The sequence below is a fragment of the Passer montanus genome, unplaced genomic scaffold, assembly GCF_014805655.1.
Source record: "Passer montanus isolate IOZ18808 unplaced genomic scaffold, ASM1480565v1 scaffold101, whole genome shotgun sequence".
NCBI lineage: Eukaryota > Metazoa > Chordata > Aves > Passeriformes > Passeridae > Passer > Passer montanus.
The window spans coordinates 2,042,933-2,061,464 of NW_024356616.1; the positions used below are offsets into that span (position 1 = coordinate 2,042,933).

Below are 18,532 nucleotides of genomic sequence, written 5' to 3' on the forward strand. Positions count from 1 at the left end.
AGAAATGGCAGTTGTTACCTGTCTGCTGAGACTGAAAAGCCAAGAGAAAGCAGACATTTAGCATTTGAAGAAAGACAGTGATGTCCCCAAATTTTCTGAAAAATCCCTGCTACAATGGAAGAAGTGCTGGCTGCTGGGGAGTGCTGCCACTGCCCTCATTCTTTTCAAAGGACCCAGAAACAAGGCTGTGGTGTTGGGCAAAGGCTGTAAAAATCCTTTCCAGGAATTCAGTGAATCCTTCCTGCATCTGACAGCTGCCATCTGGTGCCATTAGAGGTCGATGCATGCTGGAGTACTGGCCAGAGTAAATCCACACTCAAGGTCCTGAACAGAAACCTCTGCTGACCCATTACTCTGTTTCTATTTCTGCAATTGCTGAGGCCTTGGTTTCTGCCTGACTTGAGGTGGAAATGCAGCAATTGGTAATTCATCAGGAGAGAAAAATGCAGATCACTTAGAAACACAATTCCTTTGCTTGCACTCACCATGAACTTCATAAGCCATGTAGGTGGTGAGTCCACTGCACATGGAGAAGACATCTGACCCATAAGACCTGAGGTTGTTCACCAATGCACTGGCAACAAAGGTGATCTTCTTGGTAGAACTTCCAAAACCAATCTGATTCTAAACAAGAAATTACAGAGTCAGCAAGACAATTGTCAGGAGCTGCTTCCTGCTAGGCACATTCCCTAGGGGAAAGGCTGTGGAATAGGGAGACACTCTCTCACACCCCAAAGGAAAAGGGAGTCTGGGCAAGAGCAGCTGCAATGCCAGGTTCAGAGCCGGCCAATGCAGTTTGGGACTGAATAGTCAGTGTAGGACTTTGAGATCTTGGCATGCCAAGAGAATCAACAACCTTGATGAGCTCCTCAGAGAAAGGCTGCGCCAAGCAAGCTGCAGAGATCAACATCCTCAGAGAAAGTGGAAATGAGAATGTTGCAGCCCCCTTTCACATTTCAGCAAAGCATTCCTAGGAAAAATTCCCAAGATCCACTAGCAGGTCACTCAGAGACAGAATTCCTTTGTTTGCACTCACCATGAACTTCATAAGCCATGTAGGTGGTGAGTCCACTGCACATGGAGAAGACATCTGACCCATAAGATCTGAGGTTGCTGACCAATCCATTGGCGACAAAGGTGATCTTCTTGGCTGGTCTTCCATGACCAAACTGGTTCTAAAGAACAAATACCAGCAATGAGTAAGATATGCTTCCTGCTAGATATATTCCCTAGGTGAAAGGCTGTGGAACAGGGAGATGCTCTCTTAAAACCCAAAGGAAAAGGGAGTCTGGGCAAGAGCAGCTGCAATGCCAGGTTCAGAGCCGGCCAATGCAGTTTTGGACTGAATAGTCTGTGTAAGACTTTGAGATCTTGGCATGCCAAGAGAATCAAGACCCTTGGTGGGCTCCTCAGAGAAAGGCTTTGCCAAGCAAACTGTAGAGCTCAACATCCTCAGAGAAATTGGAAATGAGAATGGTGCATCCCCCTTTCATATTTCAGCGAAGAATTCCTAGGAAAAATTCCCAAGCCTCAGTAGTGTTGAGACAAAGAAAATCCTATCACTTGTGAACAACATAATCGAGTCCAGAAGGAAAAAGCACATGGAGAAATGGATCAATGAACTCCAGGGCAATAAATCTGCTATTCCCCTGGAATCTTACCCTGCTCTGCTCAGCCAGGTGAGCCAGGTTATCAAAGCGGGGCATCTCGCTTTTGTTCATGATGGAAATGTAGCAGGCGTTCTGTTGAGTGACTTTGGTTGCAATGACACCCTGTGAAATAAAAGTTTTTAGCACGCACATTTCAGTCTTTCAACCCTTGGGATTGTGAAGACTTTTTCTGAAAACCAGAATGAGTGCAAAATATTCATACCTGAAATTGTGCACTCAACATGGCCAAAATGAAGAAACAATCACCGTCCCTGGGCCAGCTATATGAGCAGCCAGACTCCATGGATGCATTTTGAAGAAGTCCCATCCCTGCCACTCACCGTGTTGTAGTTCCAGAAACTGGTTCTAAAGAACAAATATCAGCATTCAGCAAGATCAGTACAGGGATCTGGTTGCTGCTAGATACATTCCTTAGGGGAAAGTCTGTGGAATAGGGAGATGCTCTCTTAGAACCCAAAGGAAAAGGGAGTCTGGGCAAGAAAGAATGTTGAAGCCCCCTTTTTTCTTTCAGGAAAGCAATCCTAGGAAAAATTCCCAAGATCCACTAGTGTTGAGATAAAGAAAATCCTGCCACTTTTGACAACATTCTCCTGTCCAGAAGGAAAAAGCACATGAAGAAATCGGGCCAATGAACTCCAGGGTAATGAATCTGCCAGAACTTGGGAATCTTACCTTGCTCTCTTGTGCCAGGTGAGCCAGATTATTGAAGCTGGGCATCTCATTTTTGTTCATGATGGAAATGTAGCAGGCGTTCTGTTGAGTGACTTTGGTTGCAATGACACCCTGTGAAACCAATGTATTGAGAACACACACTTTAGTCTTTCTACCATTGGATTTGGAGAAAACCCTTTGTTAAAACAGAATCAAATTCTGAGTGTTCTTACCCCAAGCTGTGCACTCAACATTGTCAGAAGAAGGAAACAAACCCCATCCCTAGGCCAGCTCTACCAGGAGCCAGTGTCCTCATACGCATTGTGAACAAGAGTCCTTCACTGCCACTCACCGTGTTGTAGTTCCAGATGGTTTTCCAGGATCCAATGCCAGCCTTTTTCTCAATGATAGCCACACGCCATTGCCTGTTGATGGTCACAATTTGGGACTGGCCCCCAATGATGACTTGTGTGTTGCCATCACCACCAGGAATCTGCTGGGACTGAAAAGCCAAGGGAAAGAAGACATTTCATCTTTGAAGGGAACCAATGATGTCCCCAAAGCTTCTGAAAAACCCCTGCCACAATGGAAGAAGTGCTGCTTCCCGGGCAATGCCATTCCCTGCTCTCTGTCTATTCCAAAGGACCCAGAACCAAGGCTGTGGCAGTGGGCAAAGGCTGTAAGGAGGACTGGCCAGTCAATCCATGCTCAAAATCCCACACAGACACCTGTCCTCACCCATTGCTCTGTTTCAGCATCTGCACCCTCAAGAAGGAACCTCACAATGAGAAGGTGCCAGGCATGAAGGGCATCGGGGTTGGCTTTGGGCAGCAGCTCACAAACCGTCCCCCCAAATGAGGGTCAAGACAGGTAAGGGTAAGGTTTTCTCACTTGTCCATTGCCATTGCCAGTGCAGTACTTCAGATCCACGACTCTCAGGACATCGAGGGTAATGCATGATCCCAGATTGACTTGGACTCCTTGGGAAGCAAGAAAGGAAGAAACAAAACCCCATGAGCTGATGCTTAAGACCTTGGCTGCCATTCAAATGGTCAGTCAGCTCTGACCTGGAGGACAGCTGTTCTTAGCGGGACACATTTTATTGACTGGGCATTAACGGGAGGCCAGTGTCAGCTGAAACAATCTGGGCCCTAAGTTAATCCTCCTTTAGTTTCTCAGGAAGGAGCTGTAAGGGTTTGCTCTGAGTCATTTAGAGTGGATGTGCCACCACCCTGTTCCAGTCCTGATCTGCAAACATGTTGAACCCTTCATACAACTGCTAAAGCCCCTGGGTTTCTTCCTGACTCAATGTGGAAGGGCAGCAATTGTCCATTGGTCATTCCCCAAGAGAATCAAATGCCAGGTCATTCAGAGACAGAATTTGTTTGCACTCACCGTGAACTTCATAAGCCATGTAGGTGGTGAGTCCACTGCACATAGAGAAGACATCTGACCCATAAGACCTGAGGTTGCTGACCAATCCATTGGCGACAAAGGTGATCTTCTTGGTAGGTCTTCCATGACCAAACTGGTTCTAAATTAAAAATATCAGCATTCAGCAAAATCAGCACAGGGATCTGGTTGCTGCTAGATGCATTCCTTAGGGGAAAGGCTGTGGAATAAAGAGATGCTTTCCCGCACTCCAAAGGAAAAGGGAGTCTGGGCAAGAGCAGCTGCAATGCCAGGTTCAGAGCCGGCCAATGCAGTTTGGGACTGAATAGTCAGTGTAGGACTTTGAGATCTTGGCATGCCAAGAGAATCAACAACCTTTATGGGCTCCTCAGAGAAATGTTTTGCCAAGCAAGCCGCAGAGCTCAACATCCTCAGAGAAAGTGGAGATGAGAATGGTGCATCCCCCTTTCATATTTCAGCAAAGCATTCCTAGGAAAAATTCCCAAGCTCCACTATGTTGAAAGAAAGATAATCCTGCCTGTTGTGACAACATTCTCCTGTCCAGAAGGAAAAAGCACATGAAGGAATCTGGCCAATGAACTCCAGGGTCAGGAATCTGCCAGAACTTGGGAACCTTACCTTGCTCTCTTGTGCCAGGTGAGCCAGATTATTGAAGCTGGGCATCTCATTTTTGTTCATGATGGAAATGTAGCAGGCGTTCTGTTGAGTGACTTTGGTTGCAATGACACCCTGGGAAACAAAGGTATTGAGAACACACACTTTAGTCTTTCTACCATTGGATTTGGAGAAAACCCTTTGTTAAAACAGAATCAAATTCTGAGTGTTCCTACCCCAAGCTGCGCACTCAACATTGTCAGAAGAAGGAAACAAACCCCATCCCTAGGCCAGCTCTACCAGGAGCCAGTGTCCTCATACGCATTGTGAACAAGAGTCCTTCACTGCCACTCACCGTGTTGTAGTTCCAGATGGTTTTCCAGGACCCAATGCCAGCTTTTTTCTCAATGATGGCCACACGCCATTGCCTGTTGATGGTCACAATTTGGGACTGGCCCCCAATGATGACTTGTGTGTTGCCATCACCACCAGGAATCTGCTGAGACTGAAAAGCCAAGGGAAAAAAGACATTTCATCTTTGAAGGGAACCAGTGATGTCCCCAAAGCTTCTGAAAAATCCCTGTCACAATGGAAGAAGTGCTGCTTCCCGAGAAATGCCAGCCCTGTTCTCTGTCTATTCCAAAGGACGCAGAACCAAGGCTGTGGCAGTGGGCAAAGGCTGTAAGGAGGACAGGCCACAGTTAATCCATGCTCAAAGTCCTGGATGGATACCTGTCTTCACCCATTGCTCTGTTTCAGCATCTGCACCCTCAAGAAGGAACCTCACAATGAGAAGGTGCCAGGCATGAAGGGCATCGGGGTTGGCTTTGGGCAGCAGCTCAGATTCCCCCCCCCGTTTGAAGAAAGGTAAAGGTAAGGTTTTCTCACTTGTCCATTGCCATTGCCAGTGCAGTACTTCAGATCCACGACTCTCAGGACATCGAGGGTAATGCATGATCCCAGATTGACTTGGACTCCTTGGGAAGCAAGAAAGGAACAAACAAAACCCCATGAGCTGATGCTTAAGACCTTTGTTGCCATTCAAATGGTCAGTCAGCTCTGACATGAAATACAGCTGATCTTAGGGAGACACTTTTTATTGACTGGGCATTAACGGGTGGCAAGTGTGAGCTGAGACACTCTGGGCCCTAATTTAAGCCTCCTTTATGTTCCCAAAAAGGAGCTGTAAGGGTTTGCTTTGGGTCATTTATAGTGGATGTGCCACCACCCTGTTCCAGTCCTGATCTGCAAAGATCTTAAACTCCTTGTGCAACTAATGAAGCCGTTGTTTTCTGCCTGACTCAAGGTGGAAGAGTACAAGTGTAGACTGATCATTCCCCAAGGGAAACAAATGCCAGGTCTCTTAGAATTCCTTTGCTTGCACTCACCATGAACTTCATAAGCCATGTAGGTGGTGAGTCCACTGCTGGTTCTGGGCAGTAGCTCAGGTTCTACACCCACTGCCCCCCCAGTTTGGTTGAAGAAAGGTAAAGGTAAAGTTTTCTCACTTGTCCATTGCCATTGCCAGTGCAGTACTTCAGATCCACAACGCCCAGGACATCGAGGGTAATGCATGATCCCAGATTGACATGGACTCCTTGGGAAGCAAGAAAGGAAGAAAAAAAACCCCATGAGCTGATGCCTAAAACACTGGCTGCAATTCAAATGGTCAGTCAGCTCTGACCTGGAGGACAGTTGGAGATAGTTAGGCTGACACTTTTTATTGACTGGGCATTACATGGGATCTCAGTGTCAGCTGAAACAGTCTGGGCCAAATCTGAGCCCCTGTAAGCTTTCTGGAAAGGAGCTGGAAGGATCTAGTTTGATCTGCAAAGATGTTGAACCCTTTGTACAACTGCTGAAGCCCCTGGGTTTCTTCCGGACTCAAGGTGGAAGAGCAGCAATTGTCCATTGGTCATTCCCCAAGGGAAACAAAAGCCAGGTCATTTAGAGACAGAATTCCTTTGTTTGCACTCACCATGAACTTCATAAGCCATGTAGGTGGTGAGTCCACTGCACATAGAGAAGACATCTGACCCATAAGACCTGAGGTTGCTGACCAATCCATTGGCAACAAAGGTGATCTTCTTGGTAGGTCTTCCATGACCAAACTGGTTCTATAGATCAAATACCAACATTCAGCAAGATCAGTACTGGGATGTGCTTGTGGCTAGGCACATTCCCTAGCAGGAATAGGGAGAAGTTCTCTTACACCCCTAAGGAAAAAAGTGAATCTGGACAAGTGTCCATGCAAAGCTCTGAGCTGACCAATAGAGATTGGTAATGAAAGGCTTGCAAAGGACTTCAAGGTCCAGGCATGCCAAAAGAATTAAGGCCCTCAATGAGCTTCTCAGAGGAAATGTTTACAGCAAGCTGCAGAGCACAAGATTCTCAGAGAAATCAGAACTCGGAAACGGAATGTGCAACCCTTTTCCTCTTTCAGCAATGCATTCTTATGGAAAATTCCTCACTCCTGTTGAGAGAAAGAAGTCCTGCCACTTGTGTCAACTTCATGCTGTCCAGAAGGAAAAAGCCCATGAAGAAACAGATCAATGAACTCCAGGGTCAGGACTCTGCTACTTGTTGGGAACCTTACCCTGCTCTCTTCTGCCAGGCGGGCCAGATTATTGAAGCTGGGCATCTCATTTCTGTTCATGATGGAAATGTAGCAGATGTTCTGTTGAGTGACTTTGGTTGCAATCACACCCTGTGAAATGATATTATACAGCACTTCATTCTTTCATGTCTCAACATGGTCAGAAGAAGGAAACAAGCCACATCCATGGGTCAGCTGTGCCTGCAGCCAGTCTCCTCATGCATTTTGTGAACAAGTCACCCCTGCCACTCACCGTGTTGTAGTTCCAGATGGTTTTCCAGGACCCGCTGAAGGTCTTTTGCTCAATGATGGCCACATGCCATTGCCTGTTGATGGTCACAATTTGGGACTGGCCACCAATGATGACTTGTGTGTGGTTGAAGATGCCGCCTTGCGTGTTGTTGTTGAAGATGTCCCCGGGAATCTGCTGAGACTGAAAAGTCAAGGGAAAGAAGACATTTCTTCTTTGAACAGAGACAGTGATGTCCCCAAAGCATCTGAAAAATCCCTGCTACAGTGGAAGAAGTGCTGCCCCCAGGAAGTGCTGGATCTGCACTCAGTCTTTTCCAAAGGACCCAGAATGAAGGCAGTGGCAGTGGGCAAAGGCCGTAAGAATTCTTTTCAGCATTCACTGAATCATTTCTGCATCTGACAGCTGTCATCTGGAGCCTTTAGGAGTTGACGAGTGCATTAGGACTGGCCACAGTTAATCCATGCTCAAAGTCCTGGATGGAAACCTGTCCTCACCATTGCTCTGTTTCAGCATCTGCATCCTCAACAAGGAACCTCACAAAAGAGGAGATTCCAGGCAAGAAGGACATCAGGGATGAAGAGCTCTGAAGCCCCCCCTCCAATTTGTTTGAAGAAAGGTAAGGGTAAGGTTTTCTCACTTGTCCATTGCCATTGCCAGTGCAGTACTTCAGATCCACAACGCCCAGGACATCGAGGGGAATGCATGATCCCAGATTGACATGGACTCCTTGGGAAGCAAGAAAGGAAGAAACAAAACCCCATGAACGGATGCCTAAGACTTTGGATGCCATTTAAATTGTCAGTCAGCTGTGACCTGAAGGACAGCTGGTGACACTTAGGCTGACACTTTTTATTGACTAGGCATTACATGGGATCTCAGCGTCAGCTGAAACAGTCTGGGCCAAAACTGAGCCCTCTTAAGCTTTCTGGAAAGGAGCTGAAAGGATCTAGTTTGATCTGCAAAGATGTTGAACCCTTTGTACAACTAATGAAGCCTTGGATTTTTGCCTGACCCAAGGTGGAAGAGCAGGAATTGTCCACTGATCATTCCCCAAGGGAATCAAATGCCAGGTCATTCAGAGACAGAATTCCTTTGTTTGTACTCACCATGAACTTCATAAGCCATGTAGGTGGTGAGTCCAGTGCACATGGAGAAGACATCTGACCAATAAGAACTGAGGTTGCTGCCCAATCCATTGGCGACAAAGGTGATCTTCTTGGTAGGTCTTCCATGACCAAACTGGTTCTAAAGAACGAAAACCAGCATTCATCAGGATCAGTGCTGTGATCTGGCTCCTGCTAGGTACATTCCCAAGGAGAGAAGCTGAGGAATAGGGAGATTCTCTTGCGCACCCCTAAGGAAAAGGGAGTCTTGCCAAGCTGCCATGTAAAGTTTTGAGCTGACCAATAGAGATTGGTATTGAAAGGCTTGCAAAGGACTTTAAGATCCTGGCGTGCTAAAAGAATTAGGGCTCTCAAAGAACTGCTCTGAGAAAAAGTGTTTTCACCAAGCTGCAGAGCTCAACATTCGCAGAGAAATCAGAACTCGGAAACAGAATGTGCAACCCTTTTCCTCTTTCAGCAATGCATTCTTATGGAAAAATTCCCCCCTCCTTTTGAGAGAAAGAAATCCTGCCACTTGTGTCAACTTCATGCTGTCCAGAAGGAAAAAGCCCATGAAGAAACAGATCAATGAACTCCAGGGTCAGGACTCTGCTACTCGCTGGGAACCTTACCCTGCTCTCTTCTGCCAGGCGGGCCAGATTATTGAAGCTGGGCATCTCATTTCTGTTCATGATGGAAATGTAGCAGATGTTCTGTTGAGTGACTTTGGTTGCAATCACACCCTGTGAAATGATATTATACAGCACTTCATTCTTTCATGTCTCAACATGGTCAGAAGAAGGAAACAAGCCACATCCCTGGGGCAGTTGTCCCTGCAGCCAGTCTCCTCATGCATTTTGTGAACAAGTCACCCCTGCCACTCACCGTGTTGTAGTTCCAGATGGTTTTCCAGGACCCGCTGAAGGTCTTTTGCTCAATGATGGCCACATGCCATTGCCTGTTGATGGTCACAATTTGGGACTGGCCACCAATGATGACTTGTGTGTGGTTGAAGATGCCGCCTTGCGTGTTGTTGTTGAAGATGTCCCCAGGAATCTGCTGAGTCTGAAAAGCCAAGAGAAAAAAGACATTTCATCTTTGAACTAAGACAGTGATGTCCCCCAAGTATCTGAAAAATCATTGCTATAGTGGAGAAAGTGTCGTCCCCGAGAAGCCTCAGTTTTTTTCCAAAGGAGCTTGAATGAAGCCTGTGGCAGTGGGCAGAGGTCCTAAAAATTCTTTTCATGTATTCAGTGAATCATGGCTGTATCTCATTTGGTGGCTTTAACATTGATGTTTGCAAGAGTACTGGCCAGAGTAAATCCCTTCTGAAAGGTCTTGGATGGAAATCTCTGCTGACCCATTCCTCTCTTTCAGCATCTGCTCCCTCAAGCAGGAACTTCTCAAAAGAGGAGATGCTCGGCAAGAAGGGCATGAGGGCTGGCTTGGGGCAGCAGCTGTTGAGCCTCCACCATTTTACACATGAAAAGCTAAGGGCTAAAATTTTCTCACCGGGAAATTGCCATTCCAGTTGCCATTGCCATTGCCATTGCAGTACTTCAGCTCCACAATTCTCAGGACTTCAAGCGTAATGCATGATCCCAGATTCACCTGGGGTCCTTGCAAAGCTGGAAAAGAAAAGAAAATACACCATGAGCTGATGCCTAAGACCTTGGCTGACCTTTTACAGAAGGGTGGTGGTGTTGCTTAGAGCACACCAGGTATGAATAGTTGCTGTTCTGGGAATGTTTGAGCTGTGCAAGGGACAGATTCTCTTGGAGTCCCCAGTGAGCCCTGGCTCTGTGGCTCAGCCTGGAATGCTCACAGAGATCTACTCCTGAACACCCTTGGGGATTTCCTGTGCAGAAATTGTGTCTCTATTGCACTTTGTCCTGAGAGTCCCAATGGCTGAGTAGGGCATGGTGAGGCTGGTGCCAGATCATGGGACCAGCCACATGGGCTGTGACATTCTGGAAGAATCCTACCATGTGTAGGTCATTTTAGTCCTGGGAAATGGGATCATTGCCCCAGGGAAAAAGTTACAGGTGAGGAAGCCACTTGGCTTAGTGTTGCGAAGCACAAGGCTTTGGTGGCTGCCTGGGTCAACTCAGCAAGCTCTGACCTGAAGGACATCACTTCTTAGAACGCCCATTGTTCTTGACTAGATATTACAGGGAAGCACAGTGTGAGCCAAAGCTTTCTGGGCTCATTTTTAAGCCCCATTAAGCTTCCTAGAGAGTAGCTGTAAGGGTTTGGTTTGGGTAATTTCTGGGGGCTGTCACCCCACCCTGTTCCTGTCTTGATCTGCAGAAGTGTCAAACCCTTTGTGCAACTGCTGCAGCCCTTGGTTTCTGTCTGGCCCAAAGTGGAAAAGCAGCAATTGTGCCTTACTCATGCCCCAGAAGACAAAAAGGCCAGGTCAGAAAACTCAGATTTCCCATGCTTGCACACACTGTGAACTTCAGTAGCCATGTAGGTGGTGAGTCCACTGCACATAGCTGTGATTTCTGTTCCATAGGAGTAGAGGTTGTTGACCAGTCCATTGGTGACAAAGGTGATCTTCCTGGTAGGTCTTCCAAGGCCAACCTGGTTCTGAAGAACAAAAACCAGCATTCAGCAAGCTCATTGCTGGGAGCTGGTTTCTGCTAGCCCTATTTCTAGCTCAGGAAGGATGACTCAAGGCTGGGTGTTGGAGTCCCAACTGCCTCTAGGGACACCTTTCAGTCCATGGGAGACTGTGGGACCACTGGCAAGCCTTGAAGGCAGCTCCAAAGGCAGATGGTTCTAAGGGAGCCAAGGTGCAGGAGCCTGAGGGGAAGCAGCAGCACAAGGAAAGTGCTGAAGAGGAGAAGAGGAGTTCAGCCACTCTGTGGAGCCAGAGCTCCTTGGAAGGCATGTGCTCAGTCACTGCCCTGGCCCCTCAGGGGCACCCGGGCTGTCAGCTGGCAGGAGAAGTCTCCTCCTGATTCCCTTCTGCCCTATAGCTCTTCCTGCTGTTTAAAGTGTGGGTTTTTTACCAACTCAGCTGTAAGATTTCAAGGGAAGCTTGTTTTTAGCAAATATGCTCGATGCTGAGATAATTTTTTCAACGTTTGTGCTAATGTGGATGGCTGAACTAAAGAAACATGGTGCATAATTTTCTTCAAAATGTTTGAAAGCTTACTTGAAGATTTTCTCTCTAATACTGCAATATTTTTTCTTCCTCATTTGGAATGTCTGAAGAAACATCCTTTTTTGAGAATGTGAAATTATGAAACATACTTAATGAAAAATCTGATTCATTGAAGCTAAGTTAGTAAAAAAAGAGTCAATTGTACAATAATTTAAATAATTGTAAAAATTATCTAATCTGGAAGTTGGGCTCAATATGACGAACCTGTCCTAAAGGCTTTTGAAAAAGGATATCGTAGTTTTTGAGTGTTCACAAAAAATGTAACTGAAAAATATTACCAAAAATATCAGCAATAAAATGTCCATTGGTTAAGAAGTTTTGGAAAATAGCAGTGTCTCAGACAAAAAATGCATATCAACTACAGTAACAGATTTTGAATCTTACCCCGTTCTGTGAAGCCAGGTGGGCCAGATTCTCAAAGCTGGGCATCTCATTTCTGTTCATGACAGAAATGTAGCAGGTGTTCTGTTGCACCAATTTGGTTGCAATGATACCCTGTAAGGAAAAAGTTATTGACCACTTGCAATTCAGTTTTTCCACAACTGGGATTGGAGAAAACCCTTTGTTAAAAAAGGAATGGATGGCAAGAGTTGCTACCCCAAATCATGGGCTCCAGACAGTCAGAATAAGGAAACAATCCCCATCCCTGGGCCAGCTCTACCAGGAGCCAGTCTCCTCACACACTTTGTGAACAAGGCTCCTCCCTGCCACTCACCGAGTTGTAGTTCCAGATGGTTTTCCATGAGAATTGCTCGCTCCTTTGTTCAATAACCACGACACGTGTCAGACTACTGAGAGTCAGATTTTGGAAAACTCCACCAACAGAGACCTGGCAGTTGTTATCTGACTGCTGAGACTGAAAAGCCAAGGGAAAGAAGATGTTCAGTCTTTGAAGGGAGGCAGTGATGTCCCCATAGTTTTAGAAAAGTCCCTACTACTTTGGAAGGGCTGCTCTCTGGTAAGTGCCATCACAATCTGTGATTGGCCATTAGTGATGGGGACCTAGTCTTTAACCCAAGGATGACTTGTTGGTTTTTAATTTTTTGCGGAGACTCAATTAAAAATTAAACATTTTTCGATTTTCAGGCTAGTCAATGATGTCCTAAAATTTTTACAAAAAATCTTTGCTAGACTAGAGTAAGTTCTACCACATAGAGAGTGCCAGAGTTTCATCTGTCTGAGATGACTAATTTGTTTCCTCCAAAGGGGTGGTGAAAGAAAAAGGAGATCTCATGAAGCGGGGAACATAGAAAGAGCAGCATTGTGGAATTGTTCATTTAATGCTGCTGCAAGTAGGAAGAACAATGTCAACCTTCCACCTTTTATATGTTTTCAGAATTAGGTGTGGAAGGACTGAATGTTGCAATAAAATTATTTTGTGATTTGTATCCCTGCTGCATTTTATTGAAAATTGTTTCCTGCTGTAACTACTTGATAAACATGTGGGTTGTACTTCTGCAGATTTTGACCCAATAATTATCAGATAAAGCTCCATTTCTTGTAAGAAATTAAATATGCTTTGTAGTAACTTTCTGACATGTACTAATTACTTCTGAAACTTTACATCAAACTTACAATCAGAGATAGCCTTGGCTTTAAGCAAACAAAAAAACCCCGCTTTCAATTAGTTTGAATAAATAAAAGCCTTTGCACTTTTCAAAATGCACTTTATGTTCTTTGTAACCATAGTACCCATGAAAATACATGCCCTAAGTACTACATGGCCACTGAAAACTGTTTTACAAGAATCACAGAATCACAGAGGACCCACAAGAATCATCAGGTCGAGCTCCTGGGCCTGCACAAGAACAACACTCCCCAGGAGTCCCACCTGAGAACATCGTCCCAACACTCCTTGAGCTCCATCCAGCTTGCTCCTGTGACAACTTTTCGGGGTAGCCTGTTCCAGCTCCCAGGCACCCTCTGGGTGAAGAACCTTTTACTAATATCCAACCTAAATCTCCCCTGACCCAGCTCCAGCCATTCCCTCAGGTTGTGTTGCTGATTATGGACAGCAGAGAGAGAGGAGAGCTGTTTCTCCACCGCCCCTTGGGAGGATGTTGAAGAACCCCATCTCCCCTTGGTCTCCTCCAGCTGAACACACCAGATACCCTCAGTTGTTCCTCCCATGGCTTCTCCTTGAGACCGTCTTCATATCCCAATGCCAAGTTTTCAATTTCATTCTGTGAACAACCCGGCTCTAGGGCATGGAAACTACTTCTCAGCTTCAATCCTGCAGTATGGCTAGGTGTGGGGGTTTATACATAAAAATAACGCCTAAACGCTGTTGCACGTGCAATATGAAATGGAATACTTGTCTCAATTTCACTTTTTGAATCTGCAAGCCCGAAGTGGTATTTTTGATACATACAGCTACACCAAACGGGCGTTACCTTCAACAGGCTGCTTTACCAGCAGCAGCGCCGGTGTGGATTTGTGAGGGGCAGACCTCCCTTTCCCTCCCTCACTGCTGCCCCACGAGAAACACCGAGAAAGCCCCTGCGCTGCCCGCGAGGAACTCGCCCTTTGCTCAAGCAATAAACCATTGTTTTTTGCTGCGGTGAGGCACGGCCTGAGAGGGCCGGAGGGAGCGGGGCTGAGGCGGCGCCGGGCTCTGAGGGGAACAGAAAATGGCGGGAAAGCCCCGCTGAGGCAGCGGGGGAGGAGAGGATCACGGGAGGGCGGAAAAAGGGCGGGAAAGCCCCTCTGAGGCAGCGGTGCCTCAGCGGATCCGGCAGAGCGGCGTTGGCACATTTACGTCATTGCAGCTGGGTTAATTTACAGTTCTTGAGGTAATCTTTACTCACAAGAGGGGTGTTAGGCCTGCTGGTGGTGTGTCCAATCAGAATATCAATTTTGCATTAAAAAAAAAAAAATCCCTCAGAAGTCAGGTTCTTTCAAAATCTCCAATTTGTCTTAAAATACATGAGGGAATTAAGACAGATTTATTAGACTGTGTGCTGGCATTTTAATGGTACTCTCTGTGCTGCACGGTGACCGTGGGGGTGCGAGATGGGCCCCACAGACTCTGCTCAGGTCACATCCCGGCTCCCTGGGGCGTGAGGGAGGAATCCTCGTCTGTGAAGGGCTCACAGGGACACATTCCCAGTGCCTGCCAGCAGGATCAGGGAAGAGGGCTGCGCCTGTGGCGTCTCAAGGAAAATGCAGTGTGGCGTCTCAAGGAAAATGCAGTGTCAGGTTGGAAGGAAAATGCAGTGTGGCGTCTCAAGGAAAATGCAGTGTCAGGTTGGAAAAGGAGAGGAGTGTCTCTCCAGAAACCCCAGGCAAGGCAGACAGGAACGATTCTTTAAGTGCTGCAATCCTACGGTTGCTTTTCTTTGGAGGTGCTAAAAAATTCTTGGGTGCAGTTTTGCTTTGGTTTTCACGGTGACCCTTAGAGTCCCCAGCAGGCTGTTCCCGAAGAGAATGGTCTCCTGCACCCTTTTCTTTGGAGTAACCCTGGGGCGTTCCCAAGTGGGTAAAGTGTCTCTTGGAGTAACTCCTTTCAAAGAGCAAGGAAAGGGGTCCTGAGGGAGGAGGGCAGGTGAAGATGTGGTATTTTCCAGACAGAGTGAGTTGCTGAAGTTTTTGATGAAGAAAGTAGGCTCAGGCTTTTTGCTTTACTTTTAACCTAACTGTAGTTTGACTCTTTCAAATTTCCAACTTGCACTTAGTTAGAGTATGTTTATTTTCTCCTGTGTTTAACCTTCATGAAACATTCTTAAATAGCATGTGTGTGCAACTCCAGTCTGTCATTCGCACCTTGATTTCTTCGTTGATCAGAATAATAGTGCATCTGTCTGTTTGCAATTGGCCAGATGGCATGACAATGCTTATTTCTAAAATAAACTATTGCAATGTGTTGGTAAGATGTTAAAATAAAAATACCTTAGTTATGCTGATCTCTATAAAACCAGATTTTAGTTCACCTGACTTTAAATGGTTAATGTAGAAGATATAGCAAAGTAATAGGCAGTTAATTTATCTTAACTTTCAGGTGTGAGTTATCTTGCTTTAAGAAGTTTGAGCCTGATAAGAACTTTGATCCGAAAGAAAAAGAAAAACTGATTAGACTGAGAAAATAAGAGAACATTGTAGTGGAAATTTTTCCAACTTAGTTTTGGAAATGTACCAGGAAAAGTCACTTAAAACCTGAACTGCATCATTCTTAACGTATACAGCGAGCTCTTGTTTATTTTGGAACACAAAGGCTGTCAGTGGCAGGCTCACCAGGAGCTGGGTAAGCGAGGTAGGAGGGAATTCCTCTGCACAGGGCTTGGATGCACTTTCCAAATGAGCTCAAGCTTTGGAGTCTGTTCCTAGAGACAATGAAGTGAATCTCTCTCCATGGCAATTGGTAAGGCCCAGGTCCCTGCGCATCAAAGAAACAAAGCCAGAAAACAGCATTTAGGAAAACCAGTGGAATTCAGAGCTTCTACACATTTCTTTGGTATGGGGGAAAGGATTATTCCTGGACAATGCAACTTTTGAAGGAACTTTTAGAGCGACTCAGCCCTGCTGAGAAAGTTCTCTTCGGTTCCTGGAGCCTTTTCTCCTGCTTGTGTAGGAACAAGGGCTTTTCACCAACAATCTTTTGCCCCACTTTCAACCATGATCCTACCTTGTCTCCTGGAGGTGGTGTAGGAAAGGGTTTGCCAAGCCAAAACCTCTTGCTGGTTGTAGCAATGATGCAGGTGTTCTTTGAAAACACCTTGGTTGCAACGTAGCCCTGTTAAAGTTAAACAAAACCCCCTTTTTGTTGCAAACAATATACAGGGAAAGAGAAGTGCATTGCTAGAGAGAGGCAGTGGTTAAAAGGCTTCCTACAGTGCAAATAGTCACAGGGAAAGAAAATATTGGTCCTTTCAATTATATTGTTTAGGCAAATGTGTCATGGAGGCTGACAGGAGACTTTGGTAGAAGGTAAATTGCCTCCTCCAGCAATGCCACGTGTATGGTGTGTTCTCCTGCTTAGGGCAGGTGAAGGAATTTGCTGCTGAAAAGCTAATGCAGCACACCGTGCACCAGAAGCAGTCCCAATGCAGTAGGATCATGTTTTTAAGCATCTCCTCTGAAATTTGGTGAAGTTTTACAGAATCAAAGAATCAACCAGGTTGGAAAGACCCTTGAGGTCATCGAGTCCAACCTGTGACCTAACACCTCCTTGTCACCAAGACCGTGGCACTGAGTGCCTCATCCAATCTTTTCTTAGACCCCTCCAGGGACAGTGACTCCACCAGTTCCCTGGGCAGCCCATTCCAATGCCCAGTCACGCTTCCTGTGAGGAATTTCTTCCTGTTGTCCAGCCTACACTTCCCCTGAGTCCTCTTATCCTACTGCAAGTTACCTGGGAGTAGAGATCAACCCCACCTCTTGCACCCTTTTAACCTGTAAGGAGTGGTAAGATCTCCCCTGAGCCTCCTCCAGGCTGAACACCCCCACCTCCCTCCACACAGGGCTTGTGTTCCAGACCCTATGCCAGCCTTGTTGCCCTTCTCTGGACACACTCCAGCATCTCAGCCTCCTTCCCTTTTGTGGGAAATGATAGGTATACTTACAGGGAACCTCATTTGGATGGCAGGCCAGGCCAGCTCTGCTGCTAATTGATGTGTACTCTTACTTTTTATACATAATATCCCTAAAAATGTTACATGGGTCCCTAGAGATCACAAGGTTGGTTCTAAATCATAGGAATTGCTGAGTTCTTTTACTGCCCTGACTTTCTGAGCTCATTTAGGATCTGCTTTCTTCTTGTCAGATATGGCCCTTAATCTTCACAGAGTCTCTTCAGGAGAGTAGCACCAAGGGCTGATTTGGGAAAAGGACCTCTAGTAGAGGTAGCAGAACATGTGTGAGGGAGGGGCAGTGACATGGTGCATTTTATATCCCCTGTTATTTAGGAAATATATTTTTATCTTTCTCTGAATTTGATATACAGAGACATGGCTCAGGAGCCTGTGGTAATTTGGATTTGCTTTTTTGCTGTGCCTTTTCCAGGTTCCAGAAGCAGCACTCCCAGAGGAGCTCACTTCCCAACTCCCCAAGTGCTTTGTGTTTGACAGCAGTTCTGCCAGTCCCCATGTGCTGATTGTTCCCTTGGCTGCAGTTCAGGGTGGGTTTGCACACTAAAGCTTCCTCTGCAGTGCCAGACTGGCACAATGGGGACTCAGTCTCTCTGAAATTATTTCTCTGAACACTCTTTTCCTCTGCTATCCGTTATCGAGGACCAATATTGCAGCTGTTCCTGGAAAAGGCAGGGGATCTTTGTTTGGGAAGGGGAGGCCCAATTGTCACTTGTGCTGCTCAGGGCCACACTGTGTCCTTGTGCTCCTGCCTGGTGCCTTGCTCTGTGAGTGCTGAGGAGGTGCAGCGGTCTGCCAGCACTGTGAGCGGAGCGCTTAGCTTTTCATGTTTCACATCCACTTCATACTTTACTCGATGTGTCAAATACAGTGAATGAAAGTGGTAAACTACCAAGGGGGAAGATTTATACATCTTCTAATCACACTGATTTGTGGAGGCCAGATGGAGACAGGGTATGTCCAAGATACCAATTACACATCAAAGTTTTATTTTGTGTATTATTTATGCTTAGTAAGAAGGTCCTCTTTTAGCCTCTGGAAATTCCATAAATTGAGCCCTCCTCACGAAAGGCAAGACAAACCAAGCTGTACAATCCTCCTCCCTCCAATGTCGCTAGCAACAAGTTGGAAAGCAGTTTTGTCCTTAACTTCCACCAATCCAAGCCAACTTGGCCATTTCAGATATGCATCACCCTTGGAACCCTGACCCTCCACATCTTCCCTCAGCCTCTGCGTGCTTGAGCAGTTTGTGTGGCAAATGTACAGCTCAGGCACTTGCCATTAAGAACAGCTTATGTAACTAGTGACAGCAGTAGAGTAGCCAGGAAAAAGGGCAGTTACTGTACAGGGCTTTGCATAAAAGACCCTGTTTTCTTTCAGTACAGGTTTGTCTCTGTGTCATTTTCAAAGCTCTGCTCAAGGCATTCTGTTTCTACAGTAAATTCTTGTCCCACTGTGCAGCAGCCTCCCAAGGGTAAGAAACATTCCAGATTTCACC

At 46.1% G+C, this 18,532-nt stretch overlaps 2 protein-coding genes across 2 annotated transcripts; both read right to left on the bottom strand.

Moving 5' to 3' along the window:
• Window positions 1-14: 14 nt before the first annotated feature.
• On the bottom strand, window positions 15-5,735 carry LOC120505337. The gene is made up of 12 exons (XM_039715729.1): window positions 5,717-5,735; window positions 5,217-5,305; window positions 4,684-4,833; window positions 4,353-4,463; window positions 3,717-3,855; window positions 3,213-3,301; window positions 2,674-2,823; window positions 1,662-1,772; window positions 1,037-1,175; window positions 857-894; window positions 486-624; window positions 15-31 (listed from the first exon to the last, which is right to left on the bottom strand). The coding sequence occupies exons 1-12, from the start codon at window positions 5,733-5,735 to the stop codon at window positions 15-17; spliced, it is 1,191 nt and encodes a 396-aa protein (XP_039571663.1).
• A 44-nt stretch (window positions 5,736-5,779) lies between these two features.
• On the bottom strand, window positions 5,780-15,277 carry LOC120505349. The gene is made up of 13 exons (XM_039715738.1): window positions 15,215-15,277; window positions 12,168-12,308; window positions 11,837-11,947; window positions 10,734-10,872; window positions 9,793-9,908; window positions 9,166-9,345; window positions 8,913-9,023; window positions 8,284-8,422; window positions 7,815-7,903; window positions 7,178-7,357; window positions 6,925-7,035; window positions 6,307-6,445; window positions 5,780-5,925 (listed from the first exon to the last, which is right to left on the bottom strand). Exons 1-13 carry the CDS (start codon window positions 15,275-15,277, stop codon window positions 5,780-5,782), a joined length of 1,665 nt encoding a protein of 554 aa, XP_039571672.1.
• Window positions 15,278-18,532: the final 3,255 nt, after the last annotated feature.